A 22,794-nucleotide genomic window follows, 5' to 3' on the forward strand; every position below is an offset into this window, starting at 1 on the left:
GGGGTGTTAATCGAGAAAAGTCGGTCGTGAACAGGGATATGCTCGTTATTCGTTAACCTCGTTAAGTCCCTGTTCGACTTGTGCTCGTTAAGTTTTGTTGTAGCTCGATTTGTGCTGGATGTGCTTTAATAGCTCGACTCGAGCTTGGTTTGCTCGAATAGCTCGATTTGAGCTCGAGAAACTTGAGTATCCGAACCCAATCGAGCTAATGACAAAGTCAATCCAAGGATTCAAACCAATTTCATCTATTAAGTTTATGTCTTTGTAAGACCGATATATATACAATAGTATACTATGCCCACAAGGAGACTTCAATAAACTGAGAGTAGTGTTTTATAGATCCTGATAGCTCCCAACTCATGATAATCATCAATGTGGGGCTAATGATTCCCCTACTTTGCACATTTCTCATAAGTTTGTTGCTTCCTTCACCTCTTCTTTTTTTCCAATTTGCTGCTTCTTTTGTTAACGAGTTACCTTAATTCATTCTAATTTGAATTAAAAAAAACAAGAGTTACATTATAGGTGTGGAAGGAGTTTATTTCTCTAATAGTAATATTTAACTAATATGAATATTATCTCTATATTAAATAAAATATATTTCTAGAAAAAATATAAAGTAATTATCGATCTGCTCACAAATTTATCGAGTTAAATAGAATCATACTTAATAACTTATTCGTTAAAATTTCGAATTGAGTCGAGCCAGCTTGAATCGAGTCTTAACCAAATATTGACCAAATCGTATTCGAAATTACTCGCGAACCGCTCAACTCAATTAGCACATCCAGGCTCTTGTTTACTATCTAAAAAGATAGATGGACTTTAGGACTACACTTTTTTAAAAAATTGTTGGGAGTTAGGACTTAGGATGACGAGGCATAAAAAGGGGACATAAAAGGTCTCGCTTTGTGGGTCTCCTTTTCCCCTTGCTTTTGGGCAAAAGGAATGACTTTTTTTTTTTTTTTGACTTACTCTTCACTACTTATTTGGAATATTTTAAACTTGATTCTACATTTCTACTGATGGTCTCATGCTACTCCATCTACTTCCTCATCTCCTGTTTATGATTTCAACGACATTCTTCCATCAGCAAAGAGATCTTAATTTTTTATTAACCAGCCACTCTTTCTCCTTTTTTTTTTCATCGATGATTACAAATTTACAAGACAAAGGAGAGGCCGAGTGATAAACAAATTATTTTTTGCTTGGTTTGACATTAAAAAATACAAGATATTTTAATTTGTTTGAAATTTTTTACTTTGAATAATCCTTTTCTATTACAACAATTGAGTTTTCACACTTACACAACTTTAACTTTTAATATATTTAATAACATATTAGTAAAAATTAAAAAAATTGATATTGTGATAGTATATATCGAGACGAATCTAATACTCTCTACTTGTCTATATTTTTCTTATATAAGAAAATCACAATAAATAGTGAAAGAGTGTGTGGTGGATGAATAATGTAAAATTCTAATTGTCGCAATAGAAAAAGAACGAGGAAGTACAACCTTTCACTGATTTTTCGATATAAATCTAACCTTTTTTATTATAATTTAATAATTCAACCTTTTGAAATATCTTCCTATATTGATCCCTTGCTACTCATAACCCGAAAAATCGGTAATTCTTTTAAAAAAAATAAAAAATCACCCACCCCCAAAACCTCCTTCCACACCCTCTGCCACCAGCCCCCACCCCTTAAAGACCTCTCCTACCTCCAAAATCACTCATCCCACTAGCAAAACTCACAAGCCCACCCGAAAAACTAAATCGACGGATTTTCACGAGGGGTTTTGGTTCCTAAAGAGTTTTCCGATTGATCATAGATAGAAGAAAAACTTTCATTCTACTTACATAGAAGAAAAACTTTCATTCTACTTACATAGAAGAAAAACTTTCATTCCACTCTGTTGAAAGTAAAACGTTTTAAAGAGGACAACTTTATTTGTTTTTGTCAACCAAACAGATTCATCTTATCTTACTTCCTAGAAATTTTACTTCCTATATAATTTAATATCAACCAAACGATAAATCAGTCTGGACACTCTTAATTATTGATGTCCTTGTTTAAGAAAAATAATAGGCATCAAAATTTTGCTTAAATGTTATTTTCCCTTTTTTTGGTTGAGTGTCATACTCTGTTCCTTATCCACTAGGGAGGCAGGGATTCTTCAATCAATCAAAAAAAAAGTATGGCCCCGTAAAATGAAGTATTAGAACTTTTAGGAGTTAGGAAGTATGCAAGAAGCTGGTAACCGGCACAGCACAACGTTTGCTGGACCAGTGAATCTGTAAGAGATATTGGATAATGACGCTATCTCCTTATGTCAACCATGTTCAATTGTCCCACACACTAATTTCTGCCTAACCAAAATACCATACTACTACATACTTCCTCTGTTTCTTATTAGAAGAAATGCGTGATAATGTCAATCATGTTCAATTGTCCCACACACTAAGTAGTAGATAGTATGCACCCATGAGGGAGAAATCTTATTAAAAGAGATGCGTGATAATATCTACATCTTTATAAAAGAAATAAGCATTATTAGCATCAATATATGTCGATTAGTTACCTATCAAACTAATATACATCAAATAACTCCACACACTCACATTAAAAAAATAACACCGCACTATTTTAACTATAAAAATTTGCGAATTTTTTCCTTGGATAATGCAAAAGTGGGTTTTAATTCCCAAAATGTGTCCAAAAAAATTAAAATTCCCTGCGTACCGTCCACGTAGGACGGCACGCGAGATTTTTTTTTTTAGTAAAACCGCTACTCCGAGTAGCGGTTTACTATGCAAACTGATATCTGCTTACCATATTTTGCGCAGGTAAACCGCTACTCAGAGTAGCGGTTTATATTTATACACCGCTACTCAGAGTAGCGGTTTATCTTTATAAACCGCTATTCAGAGTAGCGGTTTATATTTATAAACCGCTACTCAGAGTAGCGGTTTATTTTAAAATTAAACCGCTACTTTGAGTAGCGGTTTCCGTGGGTTAAAACAAAAAAAATAAAACAATTTTCTCGCGTGCCGTCCTACGTGGACGGTACGCAGGGAATTTTATTTTTTTTGGGCATATTTTGGGAATTAAAACCCACTTTTGCATTATTCAAGGAAAAAATTCAAAAATTTGCACATTATGATCAAATAGAAAATGCACATATACATAACATATATTGTACTCCTAATAATAATGTATATATTTTACGTAGTTATGTAAAAGTCACTAGCAATGGTCAAAATCAAGTATGCAAATAGTGTAAAAGTCCAATTGTTGTATTAGGAGTAATAAAGGATAGAGAACATATGATACAAATGTTCGTATATATAAATATAATCCACATGCTATGTCTGGACAATCGATAGTTAGATGCAATATATGTTGTTAAACTAGTAATCTTGAAAAATCTAGATTGGTTAATTTCTAGGACTTTCTCAAGAACAATCTAGTAATATGTATTGTAAAAAAGATAAAAATATTACCTACGAAAATCTATAGGCTAAGTATGAAAAGTTGTACTAGAAACCTCTTTTTTTGAATTATCTAGATTAGTAACATCTAAGTCTATAAATAGGCTTGTATACCATGACATTTGTAAGAAATAACAAGAAAGATTTCCCCATATATACTACTAGCTACTACTCCAAATTCTCTACACCTCACTCCACATAAAATACAAACTAAGCCTCTAAATATAAAATCCACCAAATTTTTCCACTCAAATTTCTAACATATGTCGATCATCGATTTTCCGACCCACTAAGTTAACATCAAATGAGGGAAAATATATTTGAGATCATAAAATTATAGTATTTATATATATCTCGTTGTGCAATTTTCAAAGAAGTATAAAAGAAATAGGGGTTTGAGGTTCAATATCACATGATCACATCCATAGTTGAACGATCATCTCATCAATTGAAGTTTCAATAATATGAAGTAGATCAGCTAACATGAGCTGACGAGCTGTTATCTTTACATTACCACTAACCACTCGGCATCGCTACCCTACAAAAAATCCCGCGTATAATAGTTTAGTCTTCAATCTTCACAAGTAGATCTCTCATGTGAGCTTCTTTATTTGGCATGTGGACAACAATTCTCACTTGATTCTTGTCTTTTCTTGACCCGCGAGCATGTATCGGAATATGGATTTCTTTAGGTGAAATCAAATATAGGATTTTCCATGTCACAAACTCACAACAACTTTCACAATATTACAGTATTAGTAATACTAAAAAGTAAAAACTACTCATTATTAGACTAGGCAGTCTAGTAGAAGAAAGTTAAAATTTGATCTTCTTTTGACCAATTGATACATATACCTCATCCCGTCATCCGTTGTGTTTTAGATGTAATAGTTTGACTTTTACACTATTTATTTACTTTATTTTTTATTAGGAAAGATAATTGGTTCCAACACCAACTCCGTCTAAGCTACTAGTTTGTAAGGTCACCAGTTTATAGACTGCAGAAGGAGACAAGCCTAATGGTCCACTGCCACCACAAGTGAATTCCCCAACATATTGTCAAAATGAGGATTCCAACCCATAGCAATGTCTTGGAATTCGAGGTGGTACTCCACTAAACTACCACCTCTCCCTCAAATCTATACTTTTGAGTTTTGATCATGTTTGGTGACTTATACACAAGGAAAAAAAAATACTATCATGAGATCTTCAGATTCGTTTCAATATAAATTTTCAATATATAAACTCTTCATAATATTTATTTATGGATAATTAAGGATATTCATAATCAAAGTTTTATATTGACAAACATAATTGTCAAACTGTTGTAACTAAAAGCGAATAGAAAAAAGTATATACTATTTTCCTAACTATAATAATATACTAATTTTGACCATATTCTTATTTATATAAAGTAAATTTTGAGTTTATGTAAAGTATTATTCGATAAGTCTCAGTGTACATTATTATTAAAACATCACCTTTACAATTTTTCGAATAAATAAACACACATATTAAATTTCTAAATTGTACATCAGCAAATTGAAGGTCATAAGTGTTGTAACTAGTGAAAAACGGAGATGATATAGAAATAAGACAAAACCTGTTATAAATGACGAGATCATTAACGAACATTTTTTTAACAAATTGAGCTTCAAACAATCAAGGCTTCTCAAGACAAGCAACCAATTTCCAAAAGCTCCAATGCCATGAATGTTTTAAACAATGCAGGAGAGCTCACATTACAAACATTCTTTCAACTATTTGATTATGCAATACAAGAACACGGCAGTCCACTACAGTAGATCACTTCGTTTTTGTGTGAACTATGTACATGGGGATGAAATTAGTGCGAACCTACAAAACTGGTAATCCTATCCTCAAGGGTTAAAACACTTCTCATCACCAGAATACAACATAAAAACTTCCGTTCAAAGACGCGGGACTATAAAACATTCTCCTCTCAGATAACAGAGAAAGTGAATGGCTAAACGGTTTGCCGGTTTGCCATCAGAAACAAATGAAACTGTATTTAGCTAATAGTTTGGTAGCAAGCAAGCAAGCAACTCCAATTATCCACTTACCCTTGTTAGCTCAAGCAGAAGGGAAAAAATGGGTTATGGGGAAAGGGCAAATGGATAATTGCATCACTGGTTTTGCTGTCAAACTGTTTGCTAGATAGCCCAACTCTTATACATTAGATGGACAAGAATACTGATCTCTCCCAATTTTTCTATATAATTTCTATATCAATTGCTCCATCATTCTCCTCATTCATGACATATGAATCATCAACAGGAGGCATATTATCCAAGTCGTATAAGTACTGAACTCCTCTCTTGATATCATCTAGCTCTGCTTGAAGGGATGTTACCTTTTCCCTTAGCTCTGATCTTTCCCTCTCCCACAAACCACTGTCATTTTCTCGTCGAGACTGAACATAAGCAATTTTCTTATGTAGCCGAATACACTCATTCCGCAGGAAACTAATTTCTCTTCTAGTTCTTTCTACACTAGCTGATAATTCATCAGACCAATGGAAATATTCGCATTGCTGCAGGAGTTTCAAAAACAAAAGATAACATTGTGAGTAGATAAGTAGAAGTAATATCCTTAACCAAAAGAACTGAAGATTAAGTGTGAGATTAGATAGAGTGCATACATGATTATACACGTTTTTGGGGCAATTATAAAATAACCTATAAGGGTTTCTCAATGTTTTTGATATCCTCAATTTTGCAGGAAGCCCACAGCAACATTGCAGCTCCGAACTCTCACCGGTACTTGCTTCCTCAGAAGCACTAACCTCATGCAAATCGTGGATCCTGCGATTTTTCGTCCTTCTGTGAGATCTTGAAAACAGCATATGGAAAAATAAATCAAATTGAAATGCAGTGCTAGCATATTCAACTAAAGGATATGTCAGAATGATGTAGCACTTTTCTACATAAAACAAGAGAAATTAGGAGCTTTAAGAAACATAAGAGAACCATCCGTTCAACTGATTATCTAACTCCAAGTGACCTAAGACAACTGAGACACAAATTCAAGGAGAATTTCAACCTTTCAAATGACATAAAGGCAAAAACCTCGTTGTTACGCAGTAAAGCAGACACAAAATATTGTGAGGGCAAACAAACTAGTTTCAAAGTACATAGCACAAGGAAAAACATTTTTTATAGTGTCTGATACGTTTGCAAGTGACACATCTTTCACTTTCCAAAGCTTAATCAGTTTGTTAAAGCATTTCATGCGTTTCCTTTTGGATCAATTGAAGGTGGAGCAGGTTCTTAGCATTAGTATGGCTAGTGGTTGATCTCTTCTGGTGGCATTTCACATTAGAGGGATGGGTAAGACAAGTATTGGCAGCTGGGGTTCTTATTGAATGCTGGGCACCTGATGTTTTACGTGGCATTAGATTGCGAAGGAAAAATCCAAATGTGCTTGTCCATGTGCAGCAGGCCAGCAGCTGGTTGGAAAACGCTACCACGTCCAACCGATATGCTATTATTTAGATAGTTAGTTAATTTTTGTTAGAAATTAAGTTAAGTCAGCAAGTAATAGGTAATTAGTGCCTTGTGATCAGCTAATCAGATTAAGGAATGTTTTCTCTTCATCTCTTAAAACATATTATGCATGGTTTCACCGAGTTGTTACAGAGTATTTTAGTGCATCTGTTTCAAAAAAAAAAAATCTCAAGTAGGAATTTTTTTTTCTTCAGATTTTAACTAGTAACTGTGGGCTTAAACGAATAGGTAAACATTTTGTAGTTAGTCTATTAGCTAATGAGAAGTCCTTTTAGTTTGAGTTTTCTTTATTCAGGTGCTCCATGTGTTTAGCTATAAGGCAGGCATTGTGCGTTACTTTAAGACGATTTAGTCCATTTAAATTAATGAAAAGAACTTGATTGCATGAGTGACATCTCAAAAGCCTCGTTATTGGTGAGTGAAAACCAAGAGAGTTCCATTAGAATATATTTTCAGTGAGTGAAGCCTACATATTAATCTTAAACCTCTAAATTTGAGAGTTACATGAGAATCTAAATCTCTTAAATTGAGAATGCAATGAATGAAGTCTCATAATCAATTACAAACCCTTAAAAGTTTTTCAAGAGTGAAGAAATTGTCAACTGTACAAGTAAAGTTTATCTTCAATGCAATAAAGAATAACATAACAACACAAGAAAACACAAGATGTGATTGAAATCCTCGAACCTTATCCAGGTGTGTCTCCATATAAAAGTTGCAACTGCAACACCAACCACCACAGTGACAGAGTACTTAGATATCCAACCTCCTTGATGATCCTGTACCAGTGTCGATCAGAAGATTTTAGTTTTTTACTTCCAACAAAATCATGAAATGACATATATACAAAAGAAAAGAATGAGTTCTCAGAACAAATATGATGCATTTTTTTATAAGAGGGCCAGAGTCTATGGCCATTCCTTCAGATGTACAGCAAATTTTCTCCAAGAACAAATGGTGAGACAAGTTGACTTTAACATATATTGATAACCTCTGAAGTTTATTCTTTCTGATGCATACAGGACCAGCACGATCTCCACAACATAGGGAAGTCACAAGCCAAACTGTAAGGAAACATATGATAAACTTTGTCTTTCCTTTCTTGCTTTTCTCTTTGCTGTCGGGGGGAGGGGGAGGGGGGAGGGGGGGAGGGGGGGAGGGGACACGTAACGTTTTGAAGTTGGTTCATTTGATCTTGAACATAAATTTTGGCCTGTGACTCTGTGCACCATGATTCCATGTATTAAACTCTAGTGTGTCCTACAGAATGGTACATGAAAACTGAAATTTGGTTTTTGCATAGCCAAGATATTGTAGAACACTTTTCATTTTATGCTTTTCAAGAATTCCAGGACTTGAGTCCATAATCATTCAAATAGCTGCCATGTGTTATGGCAATAGACACAAAAATAAAAATAAATAAATAAAATTTCACACGTATTCCAACTTGAGGAATATGAGCATACAATTCATCAGACGAAGTACTCTTTCCAGCTAAGGTACCATTTGTTTGTCCAAGAAAGCTAAATCTAGTTTGATCTAGTCATATTGAAACTGAAAAAACAGTAAAAGAAACTCTGCCGTAGGTGTTGTGGTCATTATTAATCTGTTAAGAGCTTTAAACCCTCAAGCCAACAGGGAGCCACAGAGTAAACTCATTCAAACAACCTGAATAAATCGCTCCTACTGGGAGTATAATACATCATTTCCTTATAGATTCACGAACTCTGCCCATCCTTCGAGTGCACGGCTCTGATCCCTAAAGATCAGTTCCAGATTGACCAATGACCATCCTGCATAACGTCAATTGACGTCCCCAACTACTTATACAATCGCCCCGTAAGTCATCATGACACTACATGGCCAGGATAATAGCATCCTACTGCCTCAACTCATCAGACCAATAGCAGAACCTGTCTCTGATGACCTTCGTATTTGTTTCCATAATCTATAGTCTTGGAACACCTTCAGAAAAAGCACCATACCATTTTCTTTCCCTCAACTCAACCAATGATGGTCCTCAATTTCAAACCCAATTTACAATGCTAGCTTCCGTTTTCTGAATAATTTACCATGACTCGAGCAAAAATATGAATCTTAAGCTGGAGTAGACGATTCAAATAATAAGTTTGAGACAATTGGTAAGCTAAGAAGGAAATGAAGCTGCCAAGGACGTATTCCTATGATATTCACAAAAAAAAGATCAGACTAATAATTCCTGGAAAAACACCAAAAATGATTACTCCATTACTGCTAACAGTAACTTCATATCTCCCCTTAGGAAGAGCCAGATCTGTGTCAAGACTGTCAATATAGCCTAGCATACTGGAATTTTAGGACTTTGACCAGGTGTTTCTACATACAGAATATCCACCATCAAAAGAGAGAAGAGAAAAGCTAGTCAGCTGAGCTTGCTGCGATCTGCTGCTACTTACAGTCTCCCAAAATATCCAGTGAATGGGATCAATGTAGGGAAAGGATAAACGTAACTGATTTCTCTTGCATCTGTTTACTCCCAACCAGCAAACTTTTGTAACCAAACCAAATCTAGTAATTCTATATTAGTCTCAAAACCAAACAAGCAAGCCAAGAAAGCCGCTCTCTTCTCTTCTTTATGTTGTTCCCGTGAGGAGCGCTATATGAGGGCATATAGTTGGTTGATGAAACCGAACAAGTGTTTTGAGAGGGACAAGTTGTTAATCCTCAGCATCCAAATCCTTAACACCTTATAGTGGGAAGAAGAATCAACGACTTATTAGTTATTCCTCAACAAGCATTACTCTGTCCCTCTCTTAACAGATCATATCCCCATGACCTACAAACTAGCCTCTTGTTAACATCACTAAATCCATCCTCAAGAAGAGGACATGAAATAAGTCGGAGTGCACGCAATTTGACATTCAAAACAATAAAACACGAACAATCATAGCAAGCAACAGACAACATGAAATTCTAATAATAAGGTAAGCAATCTTATCTATTGGGCGAAGCACGGTGCATCCAATTGCTTTTATCCACATCTACCAACAGATAAGTACAAAATCTACTTAATTCAGACACATGAGTTCATTACTGAAGTAATACTACAAAACAATTCAAGCACATTGCACATTGCTCCTAAAAGAAATTCATTTTCGGGCCCAAGCTAAATAAAACTTTGTGAAAATGTGGACCAGCTTAGCAACAAATTTTACATCACTCTCAAACGCAGCATTAGGGTTCTTTGTTACGGTGCAATTGAAAACAAATAACGAAAGGTGCATATAAAATTAACAATTGAATTGGTCATATATAATAAACGTGAGAATCTTCAAATAAATAATCATATTGAGTCATATTAAACAAATCTAGCTGACAAATAAATAATCTACAAAAAGCAATATTAAATCAATACTTTTGACATTCTTCTCAATTATAAACGAGGAATTCGGAGAGAGCAGATTTTCTGTAACGACTAACCTGCGCGTTAAAATTAACGAGAGATGATGAAAATCTGGTCCGAAAAGCGGAAATGAAGAGCAACATCGCAGTTGAACATTCCCAGAAAGCATTGAAATTCGAAATTACAACAATGTCGCTCAAATTCGAAAAAAATTAGGTCAAAAATTGGGAAAAGAATGTCATAATAGGTCGAAAACAATTAGAAACCCTAGCTTGGCAATCATGGATGAAATTTGTGGCTATGTTGTTACATTTATCTATGATAATCTATGTGCTGAATTTTTTGTTAAGAAAATTGATCGGGTGGAACATATAAGACGAGATTAGGAAATTTTCGCTTCCTAAACCAAAAACATGATGGTCAAAACGAGAAAAATATGAATTAGTAGTTCATATATTCAATTATTCATAGTCCGATTATTGGATTTGGGTTTATTTTTCCACAAGCATACCTTAATTTGTTTGTTACTTTTAGTTAGTTATTGATGTACGGATGGATAACGGCCAAATGGAATATGAGCACAATCATATATCTCTATTATATAACCCAAGGGAGGAGGTGTGGTGTCCTCTTTTGAAGTGACTAAAATACCCTTAATGATCTAATTAATGGAATGAAAAAAATTACAAAAGCAAATCATTAAAAATTCTCATTCCAACTTGCCATTTAAAACAAGTTTAAAATGGTATATGCATCAAATAGTTCAATCAAAAATTAAATGGACAAAATATTTAATTATACCTTATAAAAAAGATGGCATACATAACGTGCACATGAAAAGTCTGAACATTCACTACCTTTGATACTCTTTCATTCAGTTAAACCAACTCATAATTTTTGTTCTTTATGTTCAATATTCATTCACAAAAAATTAATGTTAACAATCACTCACAACCTTTTTATTTTTTTACATTAGCGAATTAATATATCTAAATTCATCTAACTGTTGAATTTTTCATATTTAAGTTTAATCATAAATAAAGTACGAATGAAGTATCTGATAGAATAACAAATTTTGAAATTAACGCACGCATCGCGTGCATATGAAGGCTAGTATAATATTAAAGCAAGAAAAAATTAGCCTACGTGGCAGCCTTATATAAATTCTGCTCTCACAATTCACCCCACATTCATAGAGCAATGAAATAGATGCCACGTGTCACATTCCGTTAAAATGATTATGTTTGATTCCTTCATTATTTGTTTCCCAAATTTTGAAAATCAGTCATTGAATGCTTTAGGAAACCTCCAATTTCCTTAAGTTGAAGATATATCCGTGATTTTGGGCTGTAAAAGTAAGATTCCTTACTGGAAGGAAATCTCCACTTAAGCAAATCTTCCAAGGTTTTTCCTTTCCTGTCAAATATTACATTCAGCTACTCTTTTTGAAGTTGAAAAATATTTGCAGGATGATTTTAGATTTGATACTGAAATTGTTTAAGAAAATTTAGTTACACACAATTGAATGACCGTATTATAAATCCGTGCAAGAATATATACACAATTCAAAGCCACGTGTCAATCCTATTAAAATGATTTCATTGATTTTTTTTAAAATTCTGAAAGGAAATTTAGTTACACACAATTGAATGATTGTATTATAAATCCGTGCAAGTATATACACATGCATGCAAAGATGTTTTACTCTTTTTCTCTCTTTTTTTTTTCTTTGAGATACATGCCTGTGCTGAAGGATGTTCAACAATTTTTCTAGATCATTTTATGAGAAGTTTTTTTTATCCAATAGTTACCGGTTTTATATCCACTAATTAGGAAATTGATTGTTTTATAATTGCTATAATTTAGGCAAAGAAAGGACTAATACCAACTCTATAACCATAAGTATTCACAAACATTATGTTAAACCCATTAAATATTACATACCCACAATTTCAAAACATCTCACCAAATTGAGAATCCTCAAATAGAGAAAATTATGATAAAAAAAAGGTGAATAATCAAAGGTCGGAGAAAAATCGAACCAAAAGCAAAATAAATGAGTGGCCATGGACATGAGCAATCAGAAATTGAGAGCGAGTGAGTCAGCTCATTTTTGTGTAATTCATCCAAAAATGAGTATCAATTCGATCAATTGGAGTAAGAAAAAAAAAAGAGAGAGATAAAGTCCTACTAAACAACAATTCATACAACCTGCACAACAAAATGGCAAAACTGGACGAACACCAACAGAGAGGAAAGAGAAAAACTCCAACCCCAAAACCGCCATTAGATGGAGAGAAACGAAAAACCCTAACAATTAAAATTTCGCCAATGAGAATAATTTGAAGTGACTAACAATTTTCTCACTTCTCTAGAAATGAGATAGAGACAGGAAGAAGAGTGGAAGTATTCAAGTATTCTCTTTAATGGGGAGATCGAAGGATTTGGAGGAGAGCGAGAGAAAAAAGAAAAAATGGTTTATGCAGGGGGTTTGAGTTTGAGTGTGGTGTTTTTTTTTTCTTCATTCCTTCCTCTGTTTACTCTTTTACCTTTTTCGCGGTGTTCCTATATGACATAATCATCCTATTATATATCATACTTTATGAAAGAATTATAAAACAACTCATGGGTGATGGGTTGAATGAAAAAATTGCAAATGTGAAGTAGTATATGATATCCTGATAATATGTTAGCCAGCTAATTAATTTTCTTTTTTTCTTATTCACTTTTTGGTAATGAATATAATGAGATGCTAGCCCGTTCAGGAGGAAATGCAAATGCAATAATAATAGTCACACCATGACTATGATCAGAGGTTACATATAACAAAAACAATAAAGCTCAATCTTTAGTCCCAAAGTGGTCTAAGGTGGGCTAATATGAATCATCATAACAAATCATATCCACGACCAATACATACTAATTTATTTTTAAAAAAAAAAACTGAGATAGGGCATGTTCTCTTTACCATAAAACAACTGAACTGAATTGAACTGAACTGAATTAAATTATAACTAATAGTAATGATAACAATTTAGGAATTGAACTGAACTGAAAATAAGTTGGGGAGAACAGTCCCTTAAAGTGAGAGAAGTAAGACAAGAGACAATATATGAAACAAGAAATTAAATTAGGTAAAAAAGTGAAAACCAACATATAAGGGTCGGTTCACTTCAACTTATTTTGACAAAACTATGACGATATAAGTTCGAAAAAATTTAGATGATTAGGTGATCCAACGGGTTGCCAACCCTCTAATTATTGAAATTTCCTTGGCCAAGAGTACATTCAGACATTAATTTTATGATTGTTCTCTCTCCAATTTATTTTATATATATATATATATATATATATATATATATATATATTATTATATATATATATATTACTTTATTATTTATTGTATCTAAGAGGTTAACCTTAGGATCACTCAAAATTTTTCCACGCTCTTACATTCAAATGAAACAAAAAATATAAATACATCCACTTATGAACTTATGCTTGATATTAATATCATTTTTAAAGAAAATGTACACTTTGAATTTGGCCCATTTTATATTAAAATTCTAAAATAAAGGATTAGCAGAGAGAGTGCAACATGGCCCATGTGCTTAAATTATAAATATAGCTTTCTTTAATGAGCTTCGAGACACTAATTGAGAAGGTGAATCAACAAAATGAGTTAATTATATATCAAGCTTATATATCAAAAGAGGGATTTATAAGTATTCAATTTTAGTTGGTCTATAAGACAGTAAATACTTTGTTGAAAGATTAGAAGTTATCGAATTAGAAAAGTTGTTAATTTGCCTATGCACTTTGTTTTGACAGCTTCTTTTTTCTTTGATGTAAAAGATAATATTGAAATGGAAACATATGGAGAACTTATATAACAACAACATTATACAAGTATTGTGTATTTATATTTGTTTACTATACAAAATTATCATTTTCTAAATTATTCTTAATATTAAAATTGTGGTGGCTTAATATATTCTAAAATTGTTTTTAGGAAGAAACTAATGAGTAAGGATTATTTCAAGTAGCAACGGGGAATAAGGTATTTAGGCAAAAAAGTAAAGTGGGAAACCCCGTATGATACTCATTACGTCAGATGGAACGGGGAATAAGGTATGATACAATATATCATCGAAATGATGGTAATTTCAGGTAGCAACGGGGAATAAGGTATTTATACCCATATGGTACTTATTCCGTCAGTTGGAACAAAATTTTCTTATGATGTTTCAAAAAATACACACAATTTGGAATAAGGTATGATACAATATATCATCGAAATTGTGGTATTTCAGTTAGCAACGGGGAATAAGGTATTTATAGCTCATATGGTACTTATTCCGTCAGTTGGAACAAAATTTCTTATGATGTTTAAAAAAAAAACAGTTTTCGGCCATGTGTTAAAAGTCAAGGACAATCCCTATCACATGGTAGCTTTGTATCTCCCGAGACCAGTTCTTAGTCATGGCTAATTTTATGTAGCCATTTCTCAGTCAGAGTAAAAATTGCCTAATAGTACTAATTTATGAGAAAGAACATGGGAAGTCAACACTTTAAGGCCATTTGAGTAAAAAATAAGACTGTAATGTGGAGAGGGTTTCTAAGACAATTGACCCCTAAGTGGTTACTAGGATAAGACAAGTTCGTGCAAATTTTCTCCCTTTTTGAAGCAGTTAGATCATTAATTTACCTTTGTCATCTCAACATAAGGTGTTGTTGGCTTTGCTTATGACTATGTTATAAACCTCCGTTCTTTTTCTACTGAACAATTGAGTTTTCACGTTTGCTATACACTATTTTAACTATTAATATCTTTAATTACTTTTTAGTAAAATTATACAAAATTGATATTCTGAAGTAAGATCGAGACGAATCTAACAAGACCCCACATGACAATATTTTTCGTTACATAAAAATCATAATATATAGTGAAAGGTTATGATGGTGAATGGATAATGTAAAATCTCATTTTGCAATATTATAGAAATAGAACGGAGGAAGTTACTTCTTAACATATCAGTATCCTTAAACATAGAGTTTTTTTATGAAGTTAACGTAAGAATCGTTTACACGTTTTCATTGTAACTGATATATAAACATTGTTATTATACTAAATAGTTCCCGTGCATTATGCACGGGCCTAAAACCTAGTAAATTATAAAACTATGAAAGTTTATCTACCTTGGATCACATAGGGCCATATCTAGATTCTAGGGTATCACAAAAAATTATACTTCCTCCGTTCCAAGATAGTGGTACCGTTTGCTTTTTAATACGTTTGTCAAGATGTTTTGTTAAAGGTTAATATCTCTAAAAAAAGTTGATATTTGAAATTTTCATATTAAGGCAAATTTAACCATATCTCATTTGACTATGTTTTTCCTTTATATAATAGTAAGAGAAAACTTGTTAAAGTTGATTGATGAATAGTGACCAAATACCAAATGATGCAACTATTTTGAAACGGATGAAGTATATATAGAGTTGTACGATCCCGTTTGAACCGATTCGTGATTCGGTTAATCTAATATAGTAAGTAAGAAATTTAATTTGATTTTTTTAGTATTTTGGTATTTCGAATTGGGTATCCAAATTTTTTTTAACCGGATAATACTAATCAAAATTTTCTATTTTTTGGATATCTAAAAATATCTTAATCATGGGAGTTCAATTGGTAATATCCGAAATACGAACGAATATTTTCACCGGTGATACTATTCAATCTAAAACTTATTTTTTGAACTTTTGTTTGGAAAATCAACAATTTTGATATTTAATGAATCTGATTCCCTAAATTTCAAGTATCCAATTTTTTTTATCGCATTTCCTTTTTCTGATCAGAGTGGGTTATTCGAAATGAGCACCCCTTGCCATATCTAAGTTGGTAGAATCAAGGTTGGCCTATAATTGGTAGGGAGCCTTCCTTCTCCCCTTGTGAGTTTGTGACAAGGGTTTGATTATTTTCAATTACAAAGTGGGATCCCCAAGTCCATCCCACTTGCAAGAGATATTCATCTTATTTTGAATAAAGATATAGGATGGTAGAGGGATACTTGAACTCTTGGACTTCTTAAATATTCACTTGACTTTAGGATAGGACTCTAATTTGGATTCAAAAATTTCGACGACTCAATTAATAGCAATCAGCAAACACTTGTGTGATCGTTTCAAGTAGAGCTGGTAACCTATGATCCCATCTGAATTTTCCGTCCTAGAGTTAGATAGCTTGTCAAATATTTACGTCAAATGTAATGGTATTTATAGATAATTATATGTAAAAAAAAAAAGCTAATCTTCAACTTTTTGTACATAGGAAATTAAAATTTTTTTTTTTGTATTTTTTTTCTAACCTATTAAATTACTATTGATATAACTCATATGTGAAGATAATTTTGATTGATAAGTATTCTTAGATGAACTAAGAAAGACTTTCTCATAAGGAAATGTTTCTATGTGTTCATTTATGTAAAGAATAGAATAACTATTCTTAGGAGAATAAAAATTGAGTTGCAACACCTTGTAAAAAGACATCGAAATAAACACATAACTCTAATCAGGTAGTACTCCCTCTTTATTTTTTTTATTTTTCCTATTTTGACTTTGCACGTTTGTCAATGCATTTATTCTACATTAAATATCTTTCGTTATATATTAGTAAAAATTATAATAATTAAATATTAATAAAGTACTCATTGAGACGAATCAAACAAGACCCCACATGACTATATTTTTCTTATATAGTGAAAAAAATCTAAAAGATTCTCTCTAATTGTAAATAGTGTCAAGATTTTAGGTGAGAAAGATAAAAAATACAGAGGGAGTATTAATTAGTTGTTGTACATTCACAAGGTGATAATCTATACTTATAATACATGGATCTTATTTTCTAGTACTAAATCTAACAGTTAGGAATTAATTAATGGCAGATCAACCTCATTAATCCATTCTATGCACCTAGTTTCGTAATAAGAGCTCTCTACATCACTTGGCCAATAAGTCAACCAAATTTTGCTGCCAATTCTCCACTTTAGCACACTTCCTTCCATTTCTTTGCTCAATCTCCACTTCACATCTTCTCCATACTCATTCCCAGTAAAAACAAGTCCACCAGATTTCATAAAAGGCCTATTCACTCTTGAATACCTTTTACTCAAATCATCTCTTGACTTGTTACTAGTAGTTGCACCACCACTTAACTTTGTGTTATACACTTCAATACCACTAGTATTATCATAGAAAACTGCATCAAATATTGCTGTATTTCCTTGAACATCTTGGTCACATCTCCAATTCTTCATCTTCATTTTAGTTGAAGTTCTTGACATAGTTTTCACTTTAGGATTCTTCATTTTCCCAAAACTTCCTTTCACTAATTTTTGCGTTTCGACTTCTCGTTCTGTATTGATCGTTGATTTTCCCAAACTTAAACTTGTCACATAATTAGACCCAAGCTCTGGCCCAACCCAGAATTCAATTCTCGAAGGAAAATACAACTCTTCACGAAATTCCACATCAGTATTATCTTCATTATTATTAAATCCTAATTTCACTACATGGAGTCGTATGTTGTCAACACGTGCACTAACCTGAATATAACCTTCGAAAAATCTAACACCATATTCTAACTGAATATGTGCCTCTAGTTGTTGATGTGCTAAAGAATACCTAAGAGCTGATTCTTTAGCCCCAACAAAAAGAAACCCTTCACTTTTATCACTAGAACATGTACGTTTCATAGCCCATATTGGCACATAACCTTTCATCAACCAAATCCCACTAGCTTCACAAGCATAAGATAGCCCAAGATTAGAAGGCAAAGGTAGTAAAGATGACAATCCAACTCTCATCTCTCTTGCAATCAACCATTTTGCTAGCATATATCCAACAGCACGTGAGATGCTTAACTCAACATCTACACCTACAGTTGTCATAAAACTCTTCACCATTGGCATGTGACTAGCACGTGACAATAGTTCTAGGTTTGGAGCTAACAAAGAATGGAAGTATAATGACCCGACATCACTAGGAGCATCACAAGCACATAGCCAAAACAAGCGTGTAAATAGCAATATATTGAAAAAACCTGAAAAAGATTCAGGTGAAAAAGTATCAAGAATCAATGCTATTGCATCAGATTTTACCTTTATAGGTTGAGATCCATGGTGTGTATGAATATGATCATGATAAGTTATAGGAGTACGGTTTATTATTTCTTGTACAAGTTGAAGTACAAGTGGTAGAAAAGGCTTATGAGAAGAAAGAAAGCAAGGACTGGAAATCCATATTGTCTTATCAGACCCATCAGGATGAAATCCTTGTACACTAATTGAAAAAGTTATCCATGAATCTGTATTCAACTCAGAGGAATGCTTAGTTTCGAGTCGAATCGAGCGAGCTGAGCTGCCCTTAGTTACTGTGTTATCAGAAGAGACGAGTTCGTAAACGAGTTGTGAGTTGGAACTAGGTAGGTCACATATCCATGACCAAATGTCCATGGTTATGTAATTGAGATTTATGTGCTTATAAATTTAGGGTAAAGGGTATATGCAACAATGGTTTTGGTGGAGTGTGCATGCATGGATTGAGGTATAGGTTATATAGAAAGAATGAGTGATGCATGGTATGCTAACTTGGAACTAATTCTAGCCACCTAACAAAACAAGGCTCTAAGGTATCAGAAAAAGTGGTCCTTATGTTAGTTATATGACTTTGTTTGCTTTTAATAAATGTGACAATTTACATACTATCAATTTTTTTGCTGATATTCTCTAAGAATTTATATTACTGGTTATCCTTTCTCTTTTGCATGGCCCGTGAGTTTTCGTTTGCAACGTAGACTTCAATATCATCTCTAATGTGTACTATATGAAGTTTGTCTTGAGTGGTGACGGATAGCGAATGTAAAGAAGTTGTCGTGGATTTTTTGGAGCAGTCAGTTGTGGACTTGGGAAAACTAAAGGAAATTGCCAAAATATATCTTTGTAGTTTGCAAGCAAACATATGCTACGTGCTAAAACTGATACCACCCATAGCCAGTTAACTACAAACTTCAAAGCCAAATACTTGGATTCTAGTCATCTAATATGGATAGATTCATGTCATGGTTTCAAAGGGAGATATAGATTCCCATAATTGCATGGCATAGGGTTTGTGAAGGAGATTATGAATTGGAAAAAGATAATCCAACTAATAATAGGTGGGTATACCTCATCAATTTAAATCATCTTTCAAAGGTCTATAACTATCTCTAGTAATAAGTTATCGACCGAGTATGTAGATGCATTACTGTTCTGCAACAACTCATTGATACTTCCTGCGTTTTTTAATAAGTGATATAAAGAGAAAGGACACACATATTAAGAAATTTAATGAGAGAAAGTTGGAGATCACAGTTAACAAAGAAACTTACCCACTTAATCAAACTACCAACTCTTCACCAACCTTTTACCCCACCACCCACTAGGCCACTAACCTAACCACACCGCCACCTTCGTCCACCACTACCCACCACCATAGGCCTGACACCATGGCCATCCACAACTTTCTCCACTTGTCGTCGTCTATTTACAACTCACTGTCCACCACCCACCACCAGCAGATCCACTGCCATACACCGACACTATATATAGTGCTTAAAAAAAAAAAAATCACCAACAAATTTCCAAATTAAATATCGAAACCAAAAGAGGTATGAGAATTTATTCTTCAAATCTAAAAGAGAAACAAAAAAATAAGATCCGAACATTATGTAGATCTAAAAACTAAGAATTAAGAACGAAAAAATTACTTAAATTAGTTCTAAAAAATACGAACGAAAACCAATCTCAGAACTAAACAAATTTGAAACCTACAAATGGAGGAGTGAATTATGTTGGTGGGTGGTGGTTGGTTGATGTTGAAGAACCCCAGATCCACGTTGAGTGAGGAGCAACGTCTTTGGTGGTTGGTTGATGTTGAACGCTAGATCCGCATTGAGAGTGCAGCGACAACTTAAGTGGTTGGTGTTTGTGCTTTCGTGGGTGGTGGTTGATGAGAGAAGAGCGGTTGGTGAGACTGGGTGTTGATGGCATTGGTGGTCGTTGGACGTTGGTGAGGATGAGAGATGAGAGGGGAGATGAAGATGGCGTTGAGGAGAGAGAGAGATAGAGGAAGGAGGGCGTCGAGGAGCGAGAGAGAAGGGAAGGAAATGGCGGCACTGAGGAGAGAGAGAGGCGGGGGGAGATGGCTTCATGCGCTTGTTACTACCATTTTCAGATGTCAAGTAATATTTATTGTGGTACATTAAATCGAACCTCAAAAGGTTTAATTTGTGCTTTAACATAAGGGTCCAATAGAAGTTTAAATCCCATTAAGCAAAGTCAACAGAGGTCAAAGTCAACAAGATCCAAAGGAAGCTCATCAAGATTATCAAAAGATGAAAGTTAAAGAATAGCAATCAAAACTTAGACCCTCGTTTGAAAATGAAGGTTGTTGAAATTACATTTCCTCATATGTTTCCTTCAAATCTTGTTAGGGAGAACATTAATAAGGTTAGAGATACTTTGTATGAGTTATATGATGAGTATAGGGCTTTGTATCCTTCTGTGGATGAAGAACTTGGAGAAAGTAGGAGTCGAGCTACACATATAGTTCAAGGGGGAGCCTTCCGTGGATGTCAAGGGTTTTACAAGTTGTTAGAAGTGGGGATGTCAAGGGAGTCGAATCTAGTCGAGTCTGGCCATGTTTGGTCTCGGCTCGGCTCGTAACACCCCGAAAGTCTAGCAACCTCCACCCCCGTGCACCACCACGAGCAAGCCGCATAAATAAATAAACAAATTTAGCCTCGTCCGTGTAGAAATGTCCAGGCCGTACGTTTGTGCCATGGATGAGGCTAATTTTCTTTTTGGGTTCTTCGGTGGTTGTGCGTGGCCTCGTGGTGGTTTGCATGGTTTCAATGGTGTGGTTGTGGGGACGGAGGTGGTGGTTGTGGAAAAGAAAAGAAAAATAAAAGGGTAAAGTTGGAAATGTTTGGTGAAACCGGGGTGGTTTTAAGTGATTTTGAGGCGATGTTTATTCATTGTATATCATATGTATCTAAGGTGCATGTTGAAAACCGAGTTCCCGACAATATGCAGGTCAAGTTTTCATAGCTTGGAGTAGTTGAAAACTGCCTTGTGACTTGTATGTGTGTGCAATGGTCTTTTAGTGAAAGTGTTAAGTATTTATGAAGACTTGTATGTAGAAATTTAGAGATGTTATCAAGTATAATTATATGACTTTTGTCGACTAAAATAAAACTGCTTTGGTGGAGTAATTTGCTATATAGCATGTTTGCAAAGTGAAAGAGATGAGAATAAATCGAAGGTGGAACCTTAAATGGCTAAAAAAATGCTTAACATAACAAATTGTCATATAAATTTCAAAAGTACAAACTAAAAATAATGTTATGCAAGTTGAGTTACCCACTTAGAAAAAAGTTGACCCTTGACCTAATTTGACTTGACTTGAATATACAACATATTCTTCGAATAAAGTACCTTTCTATCTATTTATACAAATATATTAAAAGGCGTGCGTGATCATATATACACATCACGTGGCACCTCCGTTACTCCACTAGAATTGTCCAATGTATACATAAGTCATGCCAATTAACAAAAGTAAAATTAGCTTGCAACAAGATTTGAACCCGTAACCTTTTGTATCCACATTATTATATTTGTACCTTTTAAATGTTGAGATTTCCTTAATATATTTTAGTGGGAATGAGAAAAAATGCATATCAAGTTCGGAAATACGATTTTCTATAACCCGAGACAATGCTTGGGCCCAAATACTAGTTTATTACATAAAAGTTAGTTTAATATTCAATTATTTAAAGCAAAACATCATATTAGACACTTTTAAACACTCCTTTTGATTACCAACTAGTTATTGGGATCGGGCGTTGCCCTTGGATTGGTATTATTTTTCAAATTTGACATGCTTTTTTAATCCATTCTCATTAAAATATATTAAGGAAAACTCAACATTTAAAAGGTACAAATATAATAAAGTGGACACTTGAAGCATGATTAAAAGTCGGCTGAGATGGTAATTGTGTAATCTATAATAGTAAGAGGTCATGGGTTCAAATCTTGTTGCAAGCTGACAATTCTAATGGAGTAACAGAGGTGTCACGTGGCGTGTATACATTGTCAGTAAGATGTTGATGGAGACTGTGGAATTAAAGAAATCAAAGAGATAGAAACAAGAAATTTGTGACCTATGTGCAGAAATTACTCAAACGAGTCCTATGAAGTTTGCTCCATATACCTTAGGGATAACAGATGCTTGCAATAAGATTTGAACCCGTGACCTCTTACTATTATAACATGACACAATTACCATC

The 22,794-nt window shown here is 33.8% G+C and overlaps 2 protein-coding genes across 4 annotated transcripts; both read right to left on the reverse strand.

The window, feature by feature from the left end:
* Nucleotides 1–5,239: 5,239 nt before the first annotated feature.
* On the reverse strand, nucleotides 5,240–10,906 carry LOC104904929 (uncharacterized). Of its 3 annotated transcripts, none has more exons than XM_048636685.2 (4): nucleotides 10,484–10,906; nucleotides 7,712–7,803; nucleotides 6,160–6,340; nucleotides 5,240–6,051 (listed from the first exon to the last, which is right to left on the reverse strand). In XM_048636685.2, the coding sequence occupies exons 1-4, from the start codon at nucleotides 10,547–10,549 to the stop codon at nucleotides 5,731–5,733; spliced, it is 660 nt and encodes a 219-aa protein (XP_048492642.1). In that variant the 5' UTR covers nucleotides 10,550–10,906; the 3' UTR covers nucleotides 5,240–5,730. The 3 variants fall into 3 exon arrangements, with proteins under 3 accessions (XP_048492642.1, XP_048492643.1, XP_010691650.1); XM_048636686.2 differs by having other exon boundaries at nucleotides 6,160–6,322; nucleotides 10,484–10,905; XM_010693348.4 differs by having other exon boundaries at nucleotides 6,160–6,349; nucleotides 10,484–10,904.
* A 6,337-nt stretch (nucleotides 10,907–17,243) lies between these two features.
* LOC125493423 (uncharacterized) lies at nucleotides 17,244–19,052 on the reverse strand. Its single transcript, XM_048636761.2, has one exon. It carries the CDS (start codon nucleotides 18,917–18,919, stop codon nucleotides 17,330–17,332), a length of 1,590 nt encoding a protein of 529 aa, XP_048492718.1. The 5' UTR covers nucleotides 18,920–19,052; the 3' UTR covers nucleotides 17,244–17,329.
* Nucleotides 19,053–22,794: the final 3,742 nt, after the last annotated feature.

Source organism: Beta vulgaris, chromosome 9 (assembly GCF_026745355.1).
Source record: "Beta vulgaris subsp. vulgaris cultivar EL10 chromosome 9, EL10.2, whole genome shotgun sequence".
Classification (NCBI taxonomy): domain Eukaryota; kingdom Viridiplantae; phylum Streptophyta; class Magnoliopsida; order Caryophyllales; family Amaranthaceae; genus Beta; species Beta vulgaris.